This window comes from Hippocampus bargibanti, linkage group LG11 (assembly GCF_051943395.1).
Source record: "Hippocampus bargibanti isolate YZ-2025 linkage group LG11, ASM5194339v1, whole genome shotgun sequence".
Taxonomy (NCBI): domain Eukaryota; kingdom Metazoa; phylum Chordata; class Actinopteri; order Syngnathiformes; family Syngnathidae; genus Hippocampus; species Hippocampus bargibanti.
The window spans coordinates 6,529,650-6,550,539 of record NC_142744.1 but is presented as its reverse complement, the minus strand read 5'-3'; the positions used below and the strand labels follow the sequence as shown (position 1 = coordinate 6,550,539).

The following is a 20,890-nucleotide window of genomic DNA, read 5'->3' as shown; positions in this document are numbered from 1 at the left end:
TTCGGGCGAAAACCTCGCTGAATACAGTTGCTTTTACATAAAAAAACGTGTATTCGTTTATTTTATTAGTTTAAAATGTATTACAATGATCAATCGATGTGTTTTCTACTGTGGTAAAACTTTCCGTACATCGAATCCAAACCTTTTATGGATGCCATACAGGTACTTTTAATTACCATGTAGTAATTAATTCGCACGTAAACTTGACAGTGAGTTTCACTTTATTTGACCCTTTCTGACTTCCGTACAACGAGCCAATGGGAGTGGTTCTGTTGTGTGCGAATCGACATTTTTTGCTGTTGTTTAAGTACTTTCATAAGGTTGTAAACAAAATATTGCGATGGAGAAACATGTTTAACGACACCAGTCAGTGTTTTTGACGGCGTTTGCAAATAACGCGTTTGATTTTTACTTGTGGGAAATGGTCGTGATAGTGCCTAGTGTGTCTCAAGCGGTCGATCCGAGGTGAACTTTTACTATTAGTGATGCGTTTTAACGAGAAAGAGATGGTGCATTTAAGCCGACAACCTTCAGAAATGGTCGCCGAGCTTGGGATGCGAGGACCGAAGAAGGGAGACGGTAATATTTTAAAGTCTTTGGTCGTTTTCACGTCTAAACAGCTGACAGCTAATGCACGCCTAGCCACAAGACGCTTTCCGGTTTGTGAGCTTTACCCTGGTTCCTTTTGTGTTACAGTTGTGAAGAGGCGGCTAGTGAAACTCGTTGTCAACTTCCTTTTTTATTTTAAGACTGATGAGGAAGAAGTGAGTGTAACTACAGTTGTATACTACTATGTCTTGTATTTTCCATTCATTGACAGTTGAATGACTAAATGACTTTTTAGCCTGTTGGCGCTTTACTGCTGGAACAGTGTCGGGTGGAGAAAGAGGACAGCCTGACCTTTTCCATTGGTGAGTAGTAATAATTTGACATTTCAATTTCTCACTATTAGAATATGCCTTTTCCCAGTGCTGTAATATTATTAGGATCACTGGTGACCTGTCTGCTATTCAAGATGACCTTGGGCGAGAGGCGGGATTAACCCTCGGCTGGCTACCTGTCACCAATCACAAAGCACATAGACAAAAAACAAAACATTAATTTTCACGCCAAATGACTATTATATTCTTTCTGATTGTAAATATCACAGAATATTCTGCGAATTAAAATGAAGCAAGACAAGTCTGATAAACTCTCACTCACAATGTTTATTTGGGAGTTACTGCACTATATGTGTCTCAGTTCATTTGCAGAAGCGTCATTTCATTTTTTTACAGCGTTTCTCGAAGATGCAGAGAGGAAATATCTTTTTGAGTGCGACTCTGAGGAGCAGTGTGAGAAATGGGTAGCCTCCATCATCAAGGCAAGGTGAGTGTGCTTCTACTGGACACAAAATGAATGCCAAAGAAAATATAGTGTCATCTTAAATGTGGAGTGAAACAACATATTGTCTCTTGCAGCTACGAATTTATGAGAAGGAACCTCATCTTCTACAGAACAGAGATCCATAGGCTTACTGGCAAAGTAATTATATTTTCTATATACAAGCTGTCATCATTCACCTGAATATCTGCCACGGTTCACAGAATTTCACCAAATTGTGCATGTTAGATCAGTCAAACTATACTCTTAGAATATGTTAATCTGATACGCCTGAATTCATGCCGACTACTTTACCATGACCGCAGGATCCATTGGAGCAGTACGGCATATCTGATGAAGCTCGTTTTCAGGTCACTAACGGCCTGCAACATTCTTCCCGAGATGCCTCCTCCATGTAGACCAGCGTCGTGCCAAGATTGATCCACATTTTCTTCTTTAGTTCTCCTAGCCACTCGGATAGTATCACCACCTTGGACTGACAAACAGTGGCATTACTGTAAGCACTCCAGAGTTTATGCACACATTGTTTGTACATGCCTTTTTTTTAAATCGGTTGATTCCAGGGCTAAGGACTTCAATGGCGTGTGACTCTGAAAACACTGGCTTACTGTTTCCTTTAGGTATCATGGCTGATATTGTACTCTCTGTGTTTTTTTCTACTGTAATTTTAAATAATGTGATTTATAGGGAGGTATCATTTGATTTGCTACTGGGAGAATCGCATTGGGACATTTGGAGGAAACAATTGACATTGGATAGATGATTACAAGAGTAAGACAATAGAACAATAACGGCATTCGAACTGCTGAGTTGAGCCACAAGTGCGTGTGTTTGGTAGGGTGGTATCTGAAAGTACATGTTTATTTTCTTGCTCGTCTAAATTACTTGGATACATTTGCACTTTGTACTTTATATGGTCTTGAGGATTAATTTTATAGTCGTTTTTAAAATATACTTGAATTTACTTTGCATTTTATATTGCACTTTCATTCACATTTCTTTGGTAAGTTTGGAACATCCTAAGTTGCAAGTCTTGACTCTCTCTTGTTGTGTGTTGCTCCAAATTTTTGCTACAGCTCTGACCCACATTGCATTTAACTGTTTTGTAGGCTGCCACACGGTAGGAAAATGTGTTTAGTATATATGCCTACACATTTGATAAGGAGGGTTCATTATGTGTCCTGTTTTCTTCACAAAAGTGATTTGTTGGCTTTGTTTCGGTTTTATTAAAAAAAATACCCATAAATGATATGTTCATACTCATTTTTTGCTGAGTACAGGTACGACGAAAATGAATAAAGTGGCACTCAATGGTATGATAATAAATTACTACCAGGACAGTAACAACTTCAATTATTAGCCCCGTTTCAATTCAAGGGACAGCAAGACATTTTTTGCTGTTATAAAAACCAACACTTACAACATTCAAAATTGCGTGAACCTACTTTCAGCTATCATTTAATTTATTTCTCTTGCCTGCATAACTTGAATGTTTATGTGACCTTGACTTTAACCAACTAGGTTTCAAATTCAATTCAGATTGCCTTGTTACTGTTGGGTGCTGTTAATTACGGTTTTTGTATAGTATGTGATCTAATAGTAGTGGTAAATCCACTGAATACTTATGAATCACATGCAACCTAAATGACACTTGTTAAGTAAAATGTATCGGCAAAGTGTAATTTTGTAGTATTGAGTTATTGTCCAGTAAATAGTTTCACGGTTAGCATTGTGACATTATCATAGCAATTATAAATTAAGATTAAAAACGAATGATACAAAGGAGAATTTACCCTTCTATTTTCTTTCGTGGAAGGATCCAAAATGGCGGTGATACATGATAGAATGTAACTTCCGTTTCCTATCTTATATTGTTCGTAATATTACGACCCTAAATAAATACCTAAACACAGGGTAAAATTTGAGAAACATTGTCATTGTTTTGCAGGAGAAAGCGACGTTTCCTTAGCAACGGAAAATGCGCGATTCAAATACAATGACGTACTATTTTCCCGTGATCCTTAGCGACACTACTGTCTTCTGCGCTTAGCGAAATAAGAGCTGCCCCTTTCTCTTAAACCTTTATCGATTACACCAAAAATACAAAATATTCGCATTGGGTTTGGTATCGGTTAGGGAGAGAAAGTGCCCGGCGTGGGATCGAAGGAGTTTTCTTTGGGAACGGTGAGTGGAAATCCAAATGCGGATTGGAAATGCTGCTAGTTAAGTTTCTCGACACCTAAGGTCGGCTAGCATCGCTAGCTGAAGCTACCTATAATTGACATTGGAGCGATTTGTTTCAGCATTCCAATTGTTATGACAAAAAAAATTGATATCCGTCACGTGGTTCAAATGACAAGAATTTTTAATATTTACTGCCGCATTTGTCCTCTCCTAAAGATCAGGTGCTATTTGAACCTCGTCTCTGTAGCTTCGTATTTGTATAACAGAGATGATATTTTTATGTCTGTATTGACGGATATATTACGATAAAAAAATTATATAACGATATAATTGTGTCATTTAATATCCGATTTCCCCCCTTCCCAAAGTGATTTGACAATATAGGATAGTTTTCCCCCTCTGCATTTTGAGGTTATGATGTCAAATCATCGATTTTTTTTGTGTTCTTACTATGATTTTTTTTAACAAACAAAAGCAACACATTTACTCCACATCACAATAAACATCAAATTATATATAGTATATAACATATATAATGCGTATATTTACAACAGATTGACTGATATGCCTTTTGTTTTCCCAAAAAAATTATGGCATTTGCAAGATGGAAAATTGAATCCCTTCCAAGCGAGTACTTCTGCAGGTCTACTTGTGTTTATATGTGCCACCTGAATTTTTTTTGTGGTGTTGTATTTGCATGTTGATGAAATTGTGAATTTCTCCAGTGTGTGACAAATAAAAGTTAGTCTAATTTAATGTAAAAGCCATCCTGAGCTACCCTTTATAACTAACTACACTATATCCACTACACAAACACCATGTCTCAGTTCGGGCTTCTACGGACCTTTCTAAATACCTATAGATATATTTGAAAGTAATAAATATTTGACAAATAAAGGAAATAGATCATGTTCTACGGCACACTTGAAGATATCTGACAATACTGGGGAAGCAATGGTGATTAACCCTCACCATGAATTTATTACACTACAATTGGGTTGACTGTTCACCTGTTTTCAGGCATTATGGATCAGGACTATGAGTCCAGGCTGCTCAGGCAAATTAACATCCACAATGCGAATGCCAGCCCAGTGGTAAGTACACGACATCCACAGTAATGACTTGTAACAGTTCTTAAAAGATTCAATTCGAATGTAGTGAACTTAAATAAACCGAAATTGTACATATGCGGTTACAGTTGTACCTTGGTAGACAAACTTAATTGGTTCCCAGACAGAGTGTGTAAGGCGAAAAGTGTGCATCCCAAAAAATAATTTCCCATAGGAAACCATTAAAATGAGAATAATCCGTTCCCAAGTCCCCATAAAACATAATTTTCTAATTTCTAAACCTTAAAACTACACAAAATATACCTTATTTTATGCATAATAAATGTGCTATGGTATTATAATAAAAGAAATAAACGTTACTGTTTAATAAAGTCGTTTTATTTACCTTTGCGATGGTCGTTGATGGCTTGATGGAATGGAGTGGCCGGTTTTATCAGCATTAAACACTTGATGAGGAACGTAACCTTCTTCTTTCACCATCTTGAGGAATGATCCCTTGTAGGTGCTTTCTTTGCGATAATTTTACTTAGTTCCTCATCAATTATGTTCTGTTTAGCTGGGTTGATAGGTTTTGGCATCAAGTCTACAGATGGCTTGTGCGGGTTATTTGTGGAGCCTGATTGATGGGAGATTTTAACCTTGCAGTCTACACTCTGCTTTTGAACTATCAAAGCTGAAATGAGTCCACATTTCACTGTTTTCTATCCACTTTATCACTCTCTCTGTCGTCTGCCTGTCTCTTTAATGTCTCACACACACACACACACACACACCCCCTCACTGCTGCGTTCTTGACCAATCACGTCGCTTTAACCGAAGACTTGGGGCGGGGAATAGAGGACAAAAAAAAGTCGGCTGCCATTTTCTTGTTAGGAGAACGGGCTCGTTCGTGCCACTCAATGTGGCAGCTCCGTGTGTATCCCGAAAAATAGTTTGTATGCCGAGGTAAAATTTTCATAAATGTAACGTTCGTAAACCGAAAAGTTCGTAAGCCAAGGGATTCGTGAACCGAGGTATCACTGTATTCTATTTTTTACTTTTGGAGGTGAGGGGTCGGGTCATATCATCAGGGAGCACTCACGTGAAAATCACTCTTGAGTCATAAATGACCTCTGCTCTCCTCCCCACTCTGTGTAGAAATCTCTTGGCGCGCTACGAACTCTGTCGCCAGTCAGCTCCCCGCTGTCCTCCCCGAGCAAGCACGGCGATCGCTTCATCCCGTCACGGGCCGGCGCCAACTGGAGCGTCAACTTCCACCGCATCAATGTGAGTCTGCTCGCAAGGATGGCAAAGAGGCAACTGTCAGTTGCATCAGTGTCAAAGCGATTCCCCGAGCTGATGCTTAATGCTGCGCCAAATCGAGCGTGAAGTCTCGGTTGATGGAGCTAACGTGTTTTTGTTGTGCCGGCGTAGGAAATTGAAAAGTCACACAATCAAAACAGGAAAACTAAAGATGGAACAGCAGATAGCAACAAAGGTAGTGCTTGTCCACTTGCTTCCGCTTCTTTTCAGAATGGTATATGCACTCTGTCATTTTTTTCATTGTTGTTAGCCGTCAATTGGTTGTTGTTTTTTTTTTTGAAAATTTGTGAGTCAGTTTCTGTCAGATATGTTTGTTCGGACACTGTGACTCAAACACAGGCAGATTGTCGAAGTTGGCTGGGAATCTTTTAGCTATCTAGCTAGCTAGCTGGCTATCTATTAGCTATATATCCAGCAAGCTAACTATTAGCTAGCTAGTTAGCTGGCTATCTATTAGCTAGCTAGCTGGCTGGCTATTCATCTGCTGGCTATCTATTAGCTATCTCTCCAGCTAGCTTTATTTATTTATCTATTGGCTATCTATTAGCTATCTATGTAGATATATGTCTATCTTTTATCTATCTATCCAGCTAGCTTGCTATCTATAAGATATATATTAGCTAGCTAATTGGCTAGCTATCTATTAGCTATCTAGCCAGATAGCTGGCTATCTATTAGCTATCTATCCAGCTAGCTATAAATTATCTAGCTATTTAGCTGGCTATCTATTAGCTATCTATCCATCTAGCTGGCTATCTATTAGATATCTATTTGCTAGCTCGCTGGCTGGCTATTCACCTGCTGGCTATCTATTAGCTATATATCCAGCTAGCTTTATTTATTTATCTATTGGCTATCTATTAGTTAGCTAGCTGGCTATCTAATAGCTAGCTAGCTGGCTGGGTGGCTAGCTATTAACCATCTAATAGCTAGCTAGCGAGTTTTTTATTTATTTGAGTTATTCCGGGTTGAGTGAATGCCGGCACGTGTGGCTGCCGCTGTTCACTCACAGGAAAACTTATCCAGTGACTGTAAAGTGACCTTGAGAGTTTTGAAAGGCGCTTATAAATGAAATGGATTATTATTATTATTATTATTATTGATTGAGATTATATGCAAATGATTTGAATACCACGCCCCTGGACCTCCCATGTTACAAGCACCAACATCCATAAACCAACAGAGCATAGACATTTTAATAGGTTGTCTTTCCATGCACTGATTGATTATTAACCTGGCTAATGAGCTCTTCCTGTGAAGGAGTTTACCAAGTTGTAAATTAGTTCAAGTCCAAAACTCCTACATGAAGATGACAGTTTAACAGGATGTGTCTGTTCACCTCAGATTGACCCCAGATTGACCCCAGATTGTCTGTTCTTCCCTTGTGGGCCTTGTGTTCAGCCAATACAACAGAATGAAACATTTAAAGATAACTTCTATTCTCTCTATTCTCTATTAGTTTCTTACCCAATGCTGCTCAAGTGAAATGAAAAGAAAATTCAGTGATGAAGCAACTGAGATACCCTCACATATGAGCAAGGAGAGCCAAAATCGCTGACGTACATATTGAAAGGAACAAATACAGTACAATAAATGTATCCATGTGAGACGTGTGGAAATGCTCATCAATATCTTTGAACCTGTGCGCCCTTAGCGGATGGTCTCGCTTACTCAGCGCTGCTGAAAAACGAGCTACTCGGAGCCGGAATCGACAAAGTCCAAGACCCCCAATCTGAAGATCGGCGTCTTCAACCAGCCACTCCTACCAGGAGGAGCCTTTTTAAAGTAACATTTTTTTTTATTCTTGTCCTATCACTTGTATTTTTTTTTAATTAACTCATTTACTGCCAGACGATGTACAACAATGTGTTTAATGTGGGCTATTCACCTGCTGACTATCTATTCGCTATCTATCCAGCTAGCTTTATTTATCTATTGGCTATCTATTAGCTAGGTAGCTGGCTATCTATTAGCTATCTAGCTAGCTAGCTACAGAATATTGAGTTTTAGGATAACATAAACCTTCAATGCAGCATAAGAAACCTTAGACTCTCTTCTTTGATCAGAAAAAAAGAATAAATTCCTACATTATATGGGTCTGGAGTTATATGAGCTTGAAATGTGGGTGTCTGTATAAAATAGAATACAATACAATATTGGTTTATATAGCGCTTTAACAACAGCTCAAACTGGAACAAAGCGCTAACATGGGAAAAAAGGGAAACGATGCCCCCTAGTGGAAGGGAAACATTGCCAGAGGCCATGGCCAGCACTTTATCGGCACCCAAACAAGAAAAAAACAAAACCCAAACTAATTCGGGAATGGCGCTCTTCGTCATAGTGATACCTCAGTTTACGAACTTAATTGGTTCCTAGAAGGTGAAAAGTGTGTCTTCCAAACATTAAGATCCCATAGGAAACCATTCAAAATGAGAATAATCCTTTTCCAGGTCCCCGTAAAACATCATTTTCTACTAAATAATCCTTAACACTAAACAAAATATACCTTATTTTATGTATAATACACATGCTATTGTATTGTTATTAAAGAAATAAACTGTACTAAATAATAAAGTTGTTTTATTTACCTTTGTGATGGTCGTTGATGTAGTTGCCTCTCGATGATATCTGAGTGAAGTTGCCGCGCTTTCTCAGCGATAATACCCCCACTCACACTGTCCCCTGCCAGCTGCTTTTGGTTAATCTAAATCAACAGAAATTTTTCAACCTCTTCTATTGCCTGAGACCGTTGCTTGGACAACACAGAAACACCCTTAGCCACACGTAGCAATGGTCGATTTAGCATACTGCTACTGGGACGCTAAGTCACACAAACGATGATCTCCTTCTGCTCGACCGTAATTTTTTTCCCACTCCATAACAAACCACGTCTGCACTGAGTGCACTCAAAAAAGTGGGTGTGGAAAAGTAGTCCGGCAGCCACGGTGGCCCATTTTGGCCGTGTCGTTTGATGTTCTTCCACCGAAAACTAGTCCGCCAGTCATTGTGGCGCTCCGTGTAAATTTAATGTTCGTAAGGCGAAAAGTTTGTTAGCGAAAGCTTTCGTAAGTCGAGGTATCACTGTATTTCCCGAATAATAAAATCATATTTAACATCTGCTTTTTTCTTGTAGTATTCTTTGAGTACCAAGAGGTCTCTAGAAGAAGATGGAAATGCAGTCTCTCCTTATTCTTTATCACCCGTCAGTAGCAACAGGTAAATATCAGAATCGGAATCCTCTTTATTAGCCAAGTAAGTAGAACACACAAGGAATTTGTCTCTGGTCGCTAGAAAAGGTGGTATGCAGGGTGCGGAGGGTCCAGTAGGATGCCCACCAGTGTTTTTTTTTAAGCTCGGGTGGGTTTGGATCATACTGAAACAGTCTATTGTTTTGTTTTTTGTTTTTGCAGCCAGAAACTGCTTCGGTCGCCCCGGAAACCCATGCGCAAGATATCCAAAATACCTTTTAAAGTACTCGACGCTCCCGAGCTTCAGGATGACTTCTACCTCAACCTTGTGGACTGGTCCTCTCTCAACGTGCTCAGTGTGGGACTTGGCACTTGTGTGTACTTGTGGAGTGCTTGCACCAGCCAGGTAGGTATCTTTGTGTGTTTTTTTTCTCCGTTTGCCTGCAGACTTTCTCGATGACAACCAGTCGCCATGTTTGTCTTCTTAGGTGACCCGTCTTTGCGACCTTTCTGTAGAAGGAGACTCTGTAACATCGGTGGGCTGGTCGGAAAGGGTAAGGTTTGTTTTTGTGTACGCTATTTTTTTCTTTTTTGACTTCAAGATGGTGTCGTGAGAGTGGCTGCCTTTTCAGCAGCTCCTGTATTTTGGTTTTCTACTTCTTTCTTTCCTTTCCTCTTCATTTCATAACTTTGCTGCTGTGTTACTTCCGGGTAGATTAGAAATGAAATGTATTATTATAATACCGTACAATAGCTATCTAGCTGCATAGCTATTGGCTATCTATTGGCTTGCTAGCTAGCTTTCTATCTATTTGTCTTCTGTTCTATTTGAGTTACTTCCGGGTTGAGAGAACGCTGGCGCGTGTGCCTGCTGCTGTTCACCCGCAGAAAAAATATCCTGCGACTGTAAAGTGTCCTTGAGAGTTTTGAAAGGTGCTTACAAATGAAACGTATTATTATTATTACTGTATCTATTAGCTATCTTGCTTTCTATCTATTCAAGTTACTTCCGGGTGGAGTGAATGCTCGCGTGTGTGGCTGCCTCTGCTCACCCGCAGAAAAAATATCCTGTGACTGTAAAGTGTCCTTGAGAGTTTTTAAAGGTCCTTATAAATGAAACGTATTATTATTACTGTATCTATTAGCTAGCTAACTTTCTATCTATTTGAGTTACTTCCGGGTTCAGTGAACGCTGGTGCGTGTGGCTGCCGCTGCTCACCCGCAGAAAAAATATCCTGTGACTGTAAAGTGTCCTTGAGAGCTTTGAAAGGCGCTTAGAAATGAAATTTATTATTATTATTATTATTATTATTATTATTATTATTATTATTATTATTATTATTATTATTATTGTTTCTTTTTTCCACTGCTAATCGTTAGCATTATGTTGTGAGCAAGTTTGCCTTTTAAACTTTATTTAAAAAAACAAAGTCATCTGAATACAGATGTCGTATGTCTCTCTCATGTCTTGTTTCTAATTTAAGGGTAACCTAGTTGCTGTGGGGACTCATAAAGGGTACGTTCAAATCTGGGATGCCGCCGCAGGGAAGAAACTCTCGACCCTTGAGGGACACACGGCCAGAGTGGGTGAGTTGAGAGACACGTGTCAAGATCTCGAGATGAATGGCTTTTTTGGGGGGGTTTGTTCATTTTTGGTAAACTTTAGTGTAGTTTACTGAGATGACGCCATGTTGCAACTTGGGCAATGATGTCAGCGCTGTACCTGTGTTCATTTTATTGCTCTTTATATTTCTATGGGGGGGCCTGGTAGTCGAGCGGTTAGTGCAGAGGCTTCACAATCCAGAGGTCGTGAGTTCAAACCCCCCTCTGTGGAGTTTGTATGTTCTCCCCGGGCCCGTGTGGGTTTTCTCCGGGTCCATCGGTTTCCTCCCACATTCCAAAAAACATGCATGGCAGGATAATTTAACTGTCCAAATTGTCCCTTGGTGTGGGTGTGAGTGTGAATGGTTATTTGTCTGTGCGTGATTACCTGGCAACCAGTTCAGGGTGTCCCCCATCTCCTGCCTAAACATGGCTGGGATAGGCTCCTTATGAGGATGAAGCAGTCTGGAAAATTGCTGAATGTGTATATGTCTATGTATATGCTAGGCGCGTTGGCCTGGAACGCCGACCAGCTCTCATCCGGAAGTCGCGACAGGGTCATCCTGCAGCGTGATATCAGAGCCCCGCCCCTCCAATCCGAGCGCCGGCTCCAGGGACACCGGCAGGAAGTGTGCGGTTTGAAGTGGAGCACGGACCATCAGCTGTTAGCATCTGGCGGCAATGATAACAAGGTTAGCAGAGATCTTAAAGGGGTGTAATTAGCATAGAAGGTAACACTGTCATGTATGTATCGGTGCCCTCCTGACGTTTGCAGTTGCTTGTGTGGAATCATTCGAGCGTCCTCCCGGTGCAGCAGTATACTGAGCATTTAGCGGCAGTGAAGGCGATCGCCTGGTCCCCACACCAACACGGCCTGCTGGCCTCCGGGGGGGGCACCGCCGACCGCTGTATCCGCTTCTGGAACACTCTGACTGGCCAGCCCCTGCAGTGCACCGACACGGGTTCTCAGGTGTGCAACTTGGCCTGGTCTAAGCACACCAACGAACTGGTGAGTCACATTTCAAAAACGTTTAAGGATAAAGTGAGATAAAATTAGCGGATTTTCCCCGTGTATAAGGCGCACCCAAAAGCCTTCATTATCATTGAAAGTATTCAAAGCTATTCCTCATAGAAAGTAGAAAATTATGTTTTATGGGGACCTGGGAACGGATTATTCTCATTTTAATGGTTTTCTATGGGATATTAAATTTTGGTATACACACTTTTCACCTTACACGCTGTCTGGGAACCAATTAAGTTTGTAAGCCTAGGTATCACTGTATATCATATAACTGGATATAAATTAACATATTTTCTGGAATATAAGGCGCCCCTTCAACGAATGACATATTTAAAAACATTTTCCGTACATAAGGCGCACTATGAGGCGCATGGTCAGCTTTTGGAAAAAAAAAAATTATATTTTCTTTTAGGTGCGCCTTATAGTGCAGAAAATACGGTACCTTATATTACGATACAATAATTTCCCCACATTTCCTACCACTGATACTGCCTTGGAAACGGAGACATAATACAGTAAAGTCTCGTTATATCGATATTCAAGGGAGTCCGAAAAAATATCGATATAACCGGGACTATCGATATATCCGACCCTGTTTGCATGTAATTTTCTTTCTTTCTTTCGTGCGTGCATAGAAATAGTATCGATATAACCGGGACTATCGATATATCCGATATCGATATAACGAGACTTTACTGTAATGGTAATTTGACTTCCAACTTGGTATTTATTTCCCCTTCTCAGGTCAGCACGCATGGTTATTCCCAAAACCAAATCCTAGTGTGGAAATATCCTTCCCTCACTCAAGTGGCCAAACTCACTGGACATTCCTACAGAGTTCTCTACCTGGTCAGTATTTATTTGGGCTTCTTGTCAAGTGGTGTGTCCAGAGCTGTGGTCCCTAACCACTTGTTGGTGGTACAGTAGCCGCTTGGTACGGGTAGTTGTGAATAAATAAACACATCAATCAATAAATCAATAAATAATGCAGTTATGTACACTCCTTGGCACAAAAGGTCAGGGGTCATTGCTTTGGAGGATGACAATAAAAAGATCAACTCTTAATGAGTTTACGGGTGATGTGTGTGTGTTTTTTTTAGGCCATGTCCCCAGATGGAGAGGCCATTGTGACGGGGGCAGGAGATGAAACCCTCCGCTTCTGGAATGTCTTTAGCAAGATGAGATCCACTAAAGTAATGTTGTTGTTGTTGTTGTTTTTTGGAGGGAGGGGGTTCTATGGTTTGGCTTGGGTGAGTGAGAGAGACAGGGGGCGGGGGTGAGTTAGTGAAAGTGAGTTACGGTGAGTGAGTGAGTGAGTGAGTGAGTGAGTGAGTGAGTGAGTGAGTGAGTGAGTGAGTGAGTGAGTGAGAGTGGGTGTGTGAGTGAGAGTGAGTGTGTGAATGACTGCGTGAGTATGTGAGAGTGAGTGCATGAGTGACTGCGTGAGTATGTGAGTGAGAGTGAGTGAGTGAGTGAGTGAGTGAGTGAGTGAGTGAGTGAGTGAGTGAGTGAGTGAGTGAGTGAGTGAGTGAGTGAGAGCGTGAGAGCGTGAGTGAGGGTGAGTGAGTGGGTGGGTCGGTGGGTGGGTGAGTGTGGGTGAGTGAATGAATGAATGAGAGGGTGTATAAGAGAGAGTGTGAGAGAGTGACAGAGAGTGACAGAGTTACTTACACACTTGTGTGGTTTCCCTTTCAGGAATCGGTGTCAGTCCTCAACCTTTTTACCAGGATCCGGTAGTCAGCCTCAGTCAGAGCTACTGGTGACAAACGATGAGAATTCCTCTGTGCATGCATCAAGTCCATCGGCAGATCATCATCATCATCATCATCACATCCTGCCCGGTTGCGAACGCTTGAAAATGGTAAACACGTGCAATGTTTGACCATCACAGACTATAATCGTCAACCGGATTCATCGTCACAGACCCCTAAATTGTGCAAAACTGCCAAAAGTTGTTTGTCTTTTTTTTGTTTGTCTTAAATTTCCAAAAAAGTAATAATTTATTGTGTTTTGTTATTGGTCTGCATTTGTTTCGCATTTCGTTATGTTTGTTTTAGTCGTTTCATTCAGCATTTGCGCAAAGTGAACATTTTTGTTTCTGTCTGTGGAGTCTGCCGTTGCCTTCGGAGGAGGGGGTTTGGTTTGCAGGCAGACGAGTGAGTCCTGCGTCATGAATATGTTTCATCAAGCTAAAAACAAAACATGTATCGTTTTGAGCACCCCAAAAAAAGTGGAGAAGATCACCGCAAAATTGAAGCATTGCCAATGAGTGTCATTAGTAACAGCAATTACAATCCAAAACAATTACCGACACGGTAAAATGCTCTGATTTTCTAACCACGGTGACATTTGGCCTGCGGTTCTATTTCTGTACAGGTGCTTGTTTGGTCTAATTTACAGCCCAAATTTCCATATCACCTGCAACCCTCCCCTCTATTATCTTTTTTTTTAATTCCCCAGTTTGACTGCCGAGTGTACGAGTGTGCCACATTTACATTCATGCTATTTATTTTGTGTTGTGTAAAGAAGTTTTTGTACAGTCATGGCATGCTTAGTGGGGGAACAAGAAAGAGGAAAAAAAGCAGAGCGGTTTAACGCCACAATTAACGTCATTGTACTTATTACGACAACCTGACTTACACATTGAATGTAAAACGATGTCTGTTTCTGTTCTCAGGTAATGGGCAATTAAAAACATGACATCATGTCTTGGATATTATCCCACATGTGCTTCCTCTTTTATTCTGTAAACAAATTCGCTGTCGTTCAATTATTAACTAGTTGAACTCATTCACTGCCATTCACGAATTTATTTGGGAATTGAAAATATGACATAGAACGCCATTCCTGAATTTGTTTGGGTTTTGTTTTTTTCATGCTTGGGTGCTGATAAAGCGCTGGGTATGGACTCTGACAATGTTTTTTTTCCACAAGGGGGCAGCATTTCCTTTTTTTCCATGTTAGCGCTTTGTTCTAGCTTCAGCTGTTGTTAAAGCGGTATGTAAACCAATTTATGTGTATTGCATTTTATTTCGAACATCCACCCCCATTTCAAGCTCTGATAACTCCAGACCCATATAACTTCGGAATTAACTCTTTCTGATGAAAGAAGAGAGTCTAAGGTTTCTTACGCTGCATTGAATGTTGATGGAGTCCTAAAACTCAATATTCTGTGGGTCCCGGAATTCAAGTGACAATGACAAAAACCCTGGCAATGGAGTGGACACATTTTTGCACATCGTCTGGCAGTGAATGAGTTAAATTTGTTTGTTTGGGGCGTGGGGTCCAAATAATAGTAATAATAATAATACATTTCATTTATAAGCGCCTTTCAAAATTCTCAAGGACACTTTACAGTCACATGATATTTTTTCCGCGGGTGAGCAGCGGCAGCCACACGCACCAGCGTTCACTCAACCCGGAAGCAATTCAAATAGATAGAAAGCTAGCTAGCTAATAGAGTAATAATAATACATTTCATTTATAAGCGCCTTTCAAAACTGTCAAGGACACTTTACAGTCACAGGATATTTTTTCTGCGGGTGAGCAGCCGCAGCCACACGCGCCAGCGTTCACTCAACCCGGAAGTAATTCAAATAGATCAAAAGCTATCTAGCTAGCTAATAGCTACAGTAATAATAATAATACGTTTCACTTATAAGCACCTTTCAAAACTCTCACGGACACTTTACAGTCACAAGATATTTTTTCTGCGGGTGAGCAGCGGCAGCCCTTCTATCATAATTTGTGTTTGAACTTTACCGCAACCACATGCTGTTATCACAAGGAAATATTTTGTATTTTAAACACGTACACATTACTGAGAGGTGCTCACGAAGCACATGAATAATTTTCACACCCCACTGAAACAATTTCACACACCAGGGAAATATATATAAAATGATCTCCGACACACCATAGGAACAACTTTTCAGTCACGCACACTTCTGTAACACAAGAAGTATTTTTTTTTTCTCATGAACTATTGAAATGCAGTGATACCTTGGCTTACGAACTTAATTGCTTCCCAGACAGAGTGTGTAAGGTGAAAAGTGTGTATCCCAAAAATTTATTTCTCATAGGAAACCATTAAAATGAAAATAATCTGTTCCCCATAAATATATAATTTTCTACTTTCTATTTTTCTAAGCCTTATAATACACAAAATATACCTTATTTTATGTATAATAAATGTGCTATAGTATTGTAATTAAAGAAGTAAACTACTGTATAATAAAGTCGTTTTATTTACTTTTGTGATGGTCGTTGATGGCTGGATGGAATGGATTGTCCGGTTTCCTCAGCATTAAACACTTAATGAGGAACGTAACCTTCTTCTTTCACCATCTTGAGGAATGATCCCTTGTAGGTGCTTTCTCCGTGATAATTGTATCTAGTTCCTCATCAATTGTGTTCTCTTTAGCTGGGTTGATAGCTTTTTGAATCAAGTAAACAGATGGCTTGTGCGGGTTGTTTGTGGAGCCTGATTGATGGGATATTTTAACCTTGCAGTATCAAAGTTGAGACTCACCTCTCTCTTTAATGTTCATTGAGACAGCTACGTGTATGAAAAAAGTTTGTATGCCAAGGTAAAATTTTCATAAATGTAACGTTCATAAAATGAAAAGTTCATAAGCCAAGAGGTTCGAAAACCGAGGTATCACTGTATTTGGAAAACGTACATATATTTATGTATATTTGGACTGAATGTGCGCCTTACATATGGAAAAAGTATGAAAATACACCATTAATTGGGGGTGCGCCTTATACACTGGAAAATACGGTACTTTTTGCTCACACATCACACACTATTTTTCACTGAATTCTAAAATGCTATTCCAGCATCCCTGTGTGCTTTTCCATGGACAGTTGGATCTTTTTCTTTTTCATTGACCAGCAGTGAGAGCCATTTTAACGTCCAATTGCGTTGATTGACTGCTATTGCCACGTCCATACGATCAACCTTAAACAAGTTACCTACAAGGTGAAACTGCGGTTAAACTCTTGGACGACATTAGCACACCCATAACGTAAACAGTCTGTATCTTAGGGCCACGAAGGACTTGAGACATTTATTCTCCATCCACGCTGCATTTGTTAGAGCCAGAAAAAAAAGCTGTGAATGGCTACAAAACATCCCAAGGCCTCAATCTGTCGTCTTCAAAGGCAGCAAATTGTCGTCCCATTGCATTCATTATGAGGATAAAAACATAAATGACCCGAATCATCACCACTGCGACTCCTTAAAATAAAATAATAATAATAATAATCAAACATTTAATTTCCATGCGCCTTTCAGAACACCAATACACAGAACAATAAAACCATAAATAAATGATAAATAATAAAATTGCTGATTTAAACTAAGTGGTAAACTCTTTATAATTCACATTTAACCTTGATTTCTTACGTTGATTGTCAACCTATTTGAGAATCTATGAATGACAAAATGTATTCATGAATACGGTACATCCATCACTATTTTTTTTCTCGGTTTGAATATTTTCACTTTTAGGGGTGTGCTATTGTTTCCAGCGCTTTAAACGTGACATATTTGCATGTGTGCATATATTTTGTAAAATAGCATTTTTGTTATATATCTGGTGAGTATAGGGTGTGGTCCTATGTGGCCTCCCGGAAGCGCTGATGGATAATTGCAGCCAGCTCCATCATTTAATTTGCCCATCTCCACCCTATAACATGCCAGATTTTTACAATGTAAAAAAAAAATAGATTGAAATAATTCATTTTAACCTTTTACGCATTTGATGTCACCTTGGCCCTTGACAACACTATTACAAGAACATGTTTTTTTTTGGGAGAGACAAAGTTAAAATAAACCAAGACAATGTGGCAGCACAAGTGTGTACACTCTCTTCTAACTGGGATTGACGATTCCCAAATAAAGTTTCATATGTTCTAGTAGGCTTTTCTAGTCTGTGGATAAAAAATATACATACGATAAGTAGGTAGGTGGGTAGGTAAGTAGGTAGGTAGGAAGAGAGAGAGAGAGAGAGAGAGAGAGAGAGAGAGAGAGAGAGAGAGAGAGAGAGAGAGAGAGAGAGAGAGAGAGAGAGAGAGAGAGAGAGAGATAGATAGATAGATAGATAGATAGATAGATAGATAGATAGATAGATAGATAGTAGATAGATAGATAGGTAGATAGATAGATAGATAGATAGATAGATAGATAGATAGATAGATAGATAGATAGATAGATAGATAGATAGATAGATAGATAGATAGATAGATAGATAGATAGATAGATAGATAGATAGATAGATAGATAGATAGATAGACTCCTCTCTAGCAGAAGTAGGAGCCTTTCGCTGCTTCAGGCCCAATTATAAAACCATCAAAATAAGAAATGCTGACCATTATAGTGATCAGACAAATGCTTACAATGGGAAACAGTCATTTGTTACTCGGTGGTGGGCTCTGAAAGCAGCGAGTGGGGGGTAGGGGGTGTCGTTACTATGCATAATCCGACCTCCTGATGTTTCGATCAAGAGGCACAGAGTGTGATGTTCCTTATACACCTAAAGGCCGACAGCATCTCCCAGGTTCCTCCCTTAAGCCTCTTGAGCTTCATTGTTAACTAGCTCGCAGGGCGGTTTCAAAGGAACAAGGGTATTGTGAAAAAAAATAATAAATAATAATAATAATTATAGCTGCAGCCACCTAAGCTTTTTGGGGGGCAGGCGGTGTACAGAATCAAGCACAGAGAAGATCCCTCATACATCTTATTTCCAAATACAACCTCACCCCAGAAGCACCTTGCATTCATCCAAATGGGGCAAGAATGGGTGTTAGCGCCACGGCCTCCATACTTTGTGATGAGGTGTCACACGGCAGGTGTGAAGGATGATTTAAATAGATTTCTGGAATCAAAAAGAAGTGTGAAAAAAAACAAGATCACAGAGTTGTTGATATTCATGAGTTCTTTTTTTATGCTCGGCCTTGAATGCACACAAAGCATAGTCGTTGCATCGAACTGAACACAATAGCAGTGCTTTTGGGTTTCTTCAGTTTTTTCTTCACTGAACCCCAAAAACACATGGAAAAAGTAGTGCCTTGAGATACGAATGACATTCATGAATGCCTTGAATGCATCACACAAAGCATACAGTTACATACAGTGATACCTTGGTTTACGAACCCCTTGGCATACGAACGTTAAGTTTATGAACATTTTACCTTGGCATACGAACTTTTTTTTCGCACACGGAGCTGCCTCAATGAATGATGTGTTGTTCGCGAACGAGCCCGTCCTCCTTCTAATTTCACCATCAACACGGATCAACATGACGTTTTCACCAAACGAAGTACCCAAAATGCATTGTGTGTTGCTTTCTCGGTCAGGGGCGTCCCAGACGTGACGTCACGTCAGGCATCGATCGTCAGCTCGAAAACAAGACTTCCTGAATATTCGGCGCGAGTCTCAAAACGTAAAATATAGCTATATGCCGTGGAATATTTGTAAAATACGCTCGATAGAAGTCATTTGAAATGATTTTACAAATTATGGACACAATTTGTCCAGAGGCGCCGGTTGTCATTTTAAACTGTGAGAAAGATGTGCTAAGCAATTATAAAACATGCAACCTGAAATTATAGAATATTGCATGCAGTGTGACAACCAGAATCCGAACCAGAAAGCCCTTAATAGACCCAAAATGGGGACATTTGCAATAAACACTGTCAGGATGTCAATCATAAAAAAAAACAGTATTGTAATTATAATAAACGAATTTTGGAGTACTCTTGTATTACCTTATTAGACTGTGTATCGAATAAAATTGTCTCTGACCCTCTCATAAAAAAAATGTACTGGTTTGGGCCGCACCCTCAACAGGTCGGATTGAAAAAAAAAAACAAAAACAACAATCGTGACGTCACTTGACGTGGCCCCGCCTCTTCTTGCCTTGTGCCGGCAGACATATAAAAACACAGGCTGCCATCCATCTCCCTGCAGCCTTCCCAGTTACAGCTCCGTGGCCAGATAAGATGTTGTCGACAATTTCTTGTCAAGGAAAGAAAAAAGGAAAGAAAAAAAGGGAGGAGGGAGGAAGAAAAGGAATTGTCACCCGCTCGTCCAGATGTTGCATCATGTCCGAAAAGGTTAGTCTGTCTTTCGCCTCGTGTATTATGATGCATACATTAATATTTTTTTCGCATTGTTATTGTTCCATTTGACGATATGCTGTCGTAAATAGGAGAAAGAGGTGCGCATCGATGAGGCAATCGCAAATCAAAACAGTCGCCACCTCGAGTCAAAATGTCAAACGAGCGGTAAAATGTCGTCAGATTCCTCGATTGGATGCAAAAAAAATTACAACAAATTCAACTTAAATGCACTCTGTCGTGTGAGTCTTAAAAAATCTACAAAGAAAACTTCCAGTGCAGCAACAGGTGGCGGTTTTTTTTCGTACGAGCAGGACGCCGCGGAAAAAAAAGTAGGGCGTCATTCAGCACTGCCACGGTGGACAGCTCTCCAACCAACGCCGTTTTTTTTTTCCTTTTCACCGATATTTTTTTAATCCCACGTTTCATTGACACAACACGACATCTATCATTTGTTTTGTCTTCCTCAAGTGAGGAATCCAGTTTACATGTGAAGCAAAGCGTCTCTTCTCCCGTTCCATCAGCCTTTTCTCCTATCGCACAAGTACCTTCCCCCCTCTCATGCAACCCCCCCGGCTTCCCCTCCCCCACTTCCTCCTCTCTTCCACCGACTCCCGGTCTTGTTGCATAGCTACCAGCTCAGAAACATACTGGATATGCAGGACAATCTGTCTGTCTCTTTGCAGCGAAGGGAAAACACCTTCGTGGATCATTGTTTGTCACGTGATTGTAAACGCTTCTGTTGTTTCTTCCTCTTTTACCTTCTCCGTTTCTCTTGGCCTCCTGCTTTTGAGCGGTTGGCATTAGAACAACAAAGGAAGGATGGAATGTCAGCAGGCTTCACAGGTAAATTAGTCGGGGCGGTGGGTAGAGGTGGAGGGGCATCTAAAGTTCACAAGCATGCTTCTGATGTCTGGCTCTGATGCACAATCAATCAATCAATCAATTCCTGAATATTTCACACTGCTATGGTGCACTTTTCAAAGGGGGCTGCTGGTCTCTAAATCCCATTTCGG

General features: G+C 40.2%; 2 protein-coding genes across 3 annotated transcripts; both read left to right on the top strand.

The window, feature by feature from the left end:
- The first annotated feature begins 253 nt into the window (after window positions 1-253).
- plekhj1 (pleckstrin homology domain containing J1) lies at window positions 254-1,829 on the top strand. The gene is made up of 6 exons (XM_089009058.1): window positions 254-579; window positions 697-764; window positions 845-911; window positions 1,278-1,368; window positions 1,461-1,524; window positions 1,689-1,829. The coding sequence occupies exons 1-6, from the start codon at window positions 486-488 to the stop codon at window positions 1,779-1,781; spliced, it is 477 nt and encodes a 158-aa protein (XP_088865184.1). The 5' UTR covers window positions 254-485; the 3' UTR covers window positions 1,782-1,829.
- A 1,380-nt stretch (window positions 1,830-3,209) lies between these two features.
- LOC148891323 (fizzy-related protein homolog) lies at window positions 3,210-15,998 on the top strand. 2 transcript variants are annotated; one of them, XM_089009047.1, is made up of 15 exons: window positions 3,210-3,567; window positions 4,172-4,194; window positions 4,588-4,661; window positions 5,775-5,903; window positions 6,051-6,114; window positions 7,594-7,724; window positions 9,073-9,155; window positions 9,350-9,533; window positions 9,616-9,681; window positions 10,612-10,714; window positions 11,237-11,421; window positions 11,505-11,738; window positions 12,495-12,599; window positions 12,851-12,943; window positions 13,446-15,998. In XM_089009047.1, exons 3-15 carry the CDS (start codon window positions 4,593-4,595, stop codon window positions 13,485-13,487), a joined length of 1,488 nt encoding a protein of 495 aa, XP_088865173.1. In that variant the 5' UTR covers window positions 3,210-3,567; window positions 4,172-4,194; window positions 4,588-4,592; the 3' UTR covers window positions 13,488-15,998. The 2 variants fall into 2 exon arrangements, with proteins under 2 accessions (XP_088865173.1, XP_088865174.1); XM_089009048.1 differs by lacking the exon at window positions 4,172-4,194 and having other exon boundaries at window positions 3,483-3,567; window positions 13,446-15,996.
- The last annotated feature ends 4,892 nt before the right edge of the window (window positions 15,999-20,890 follow it).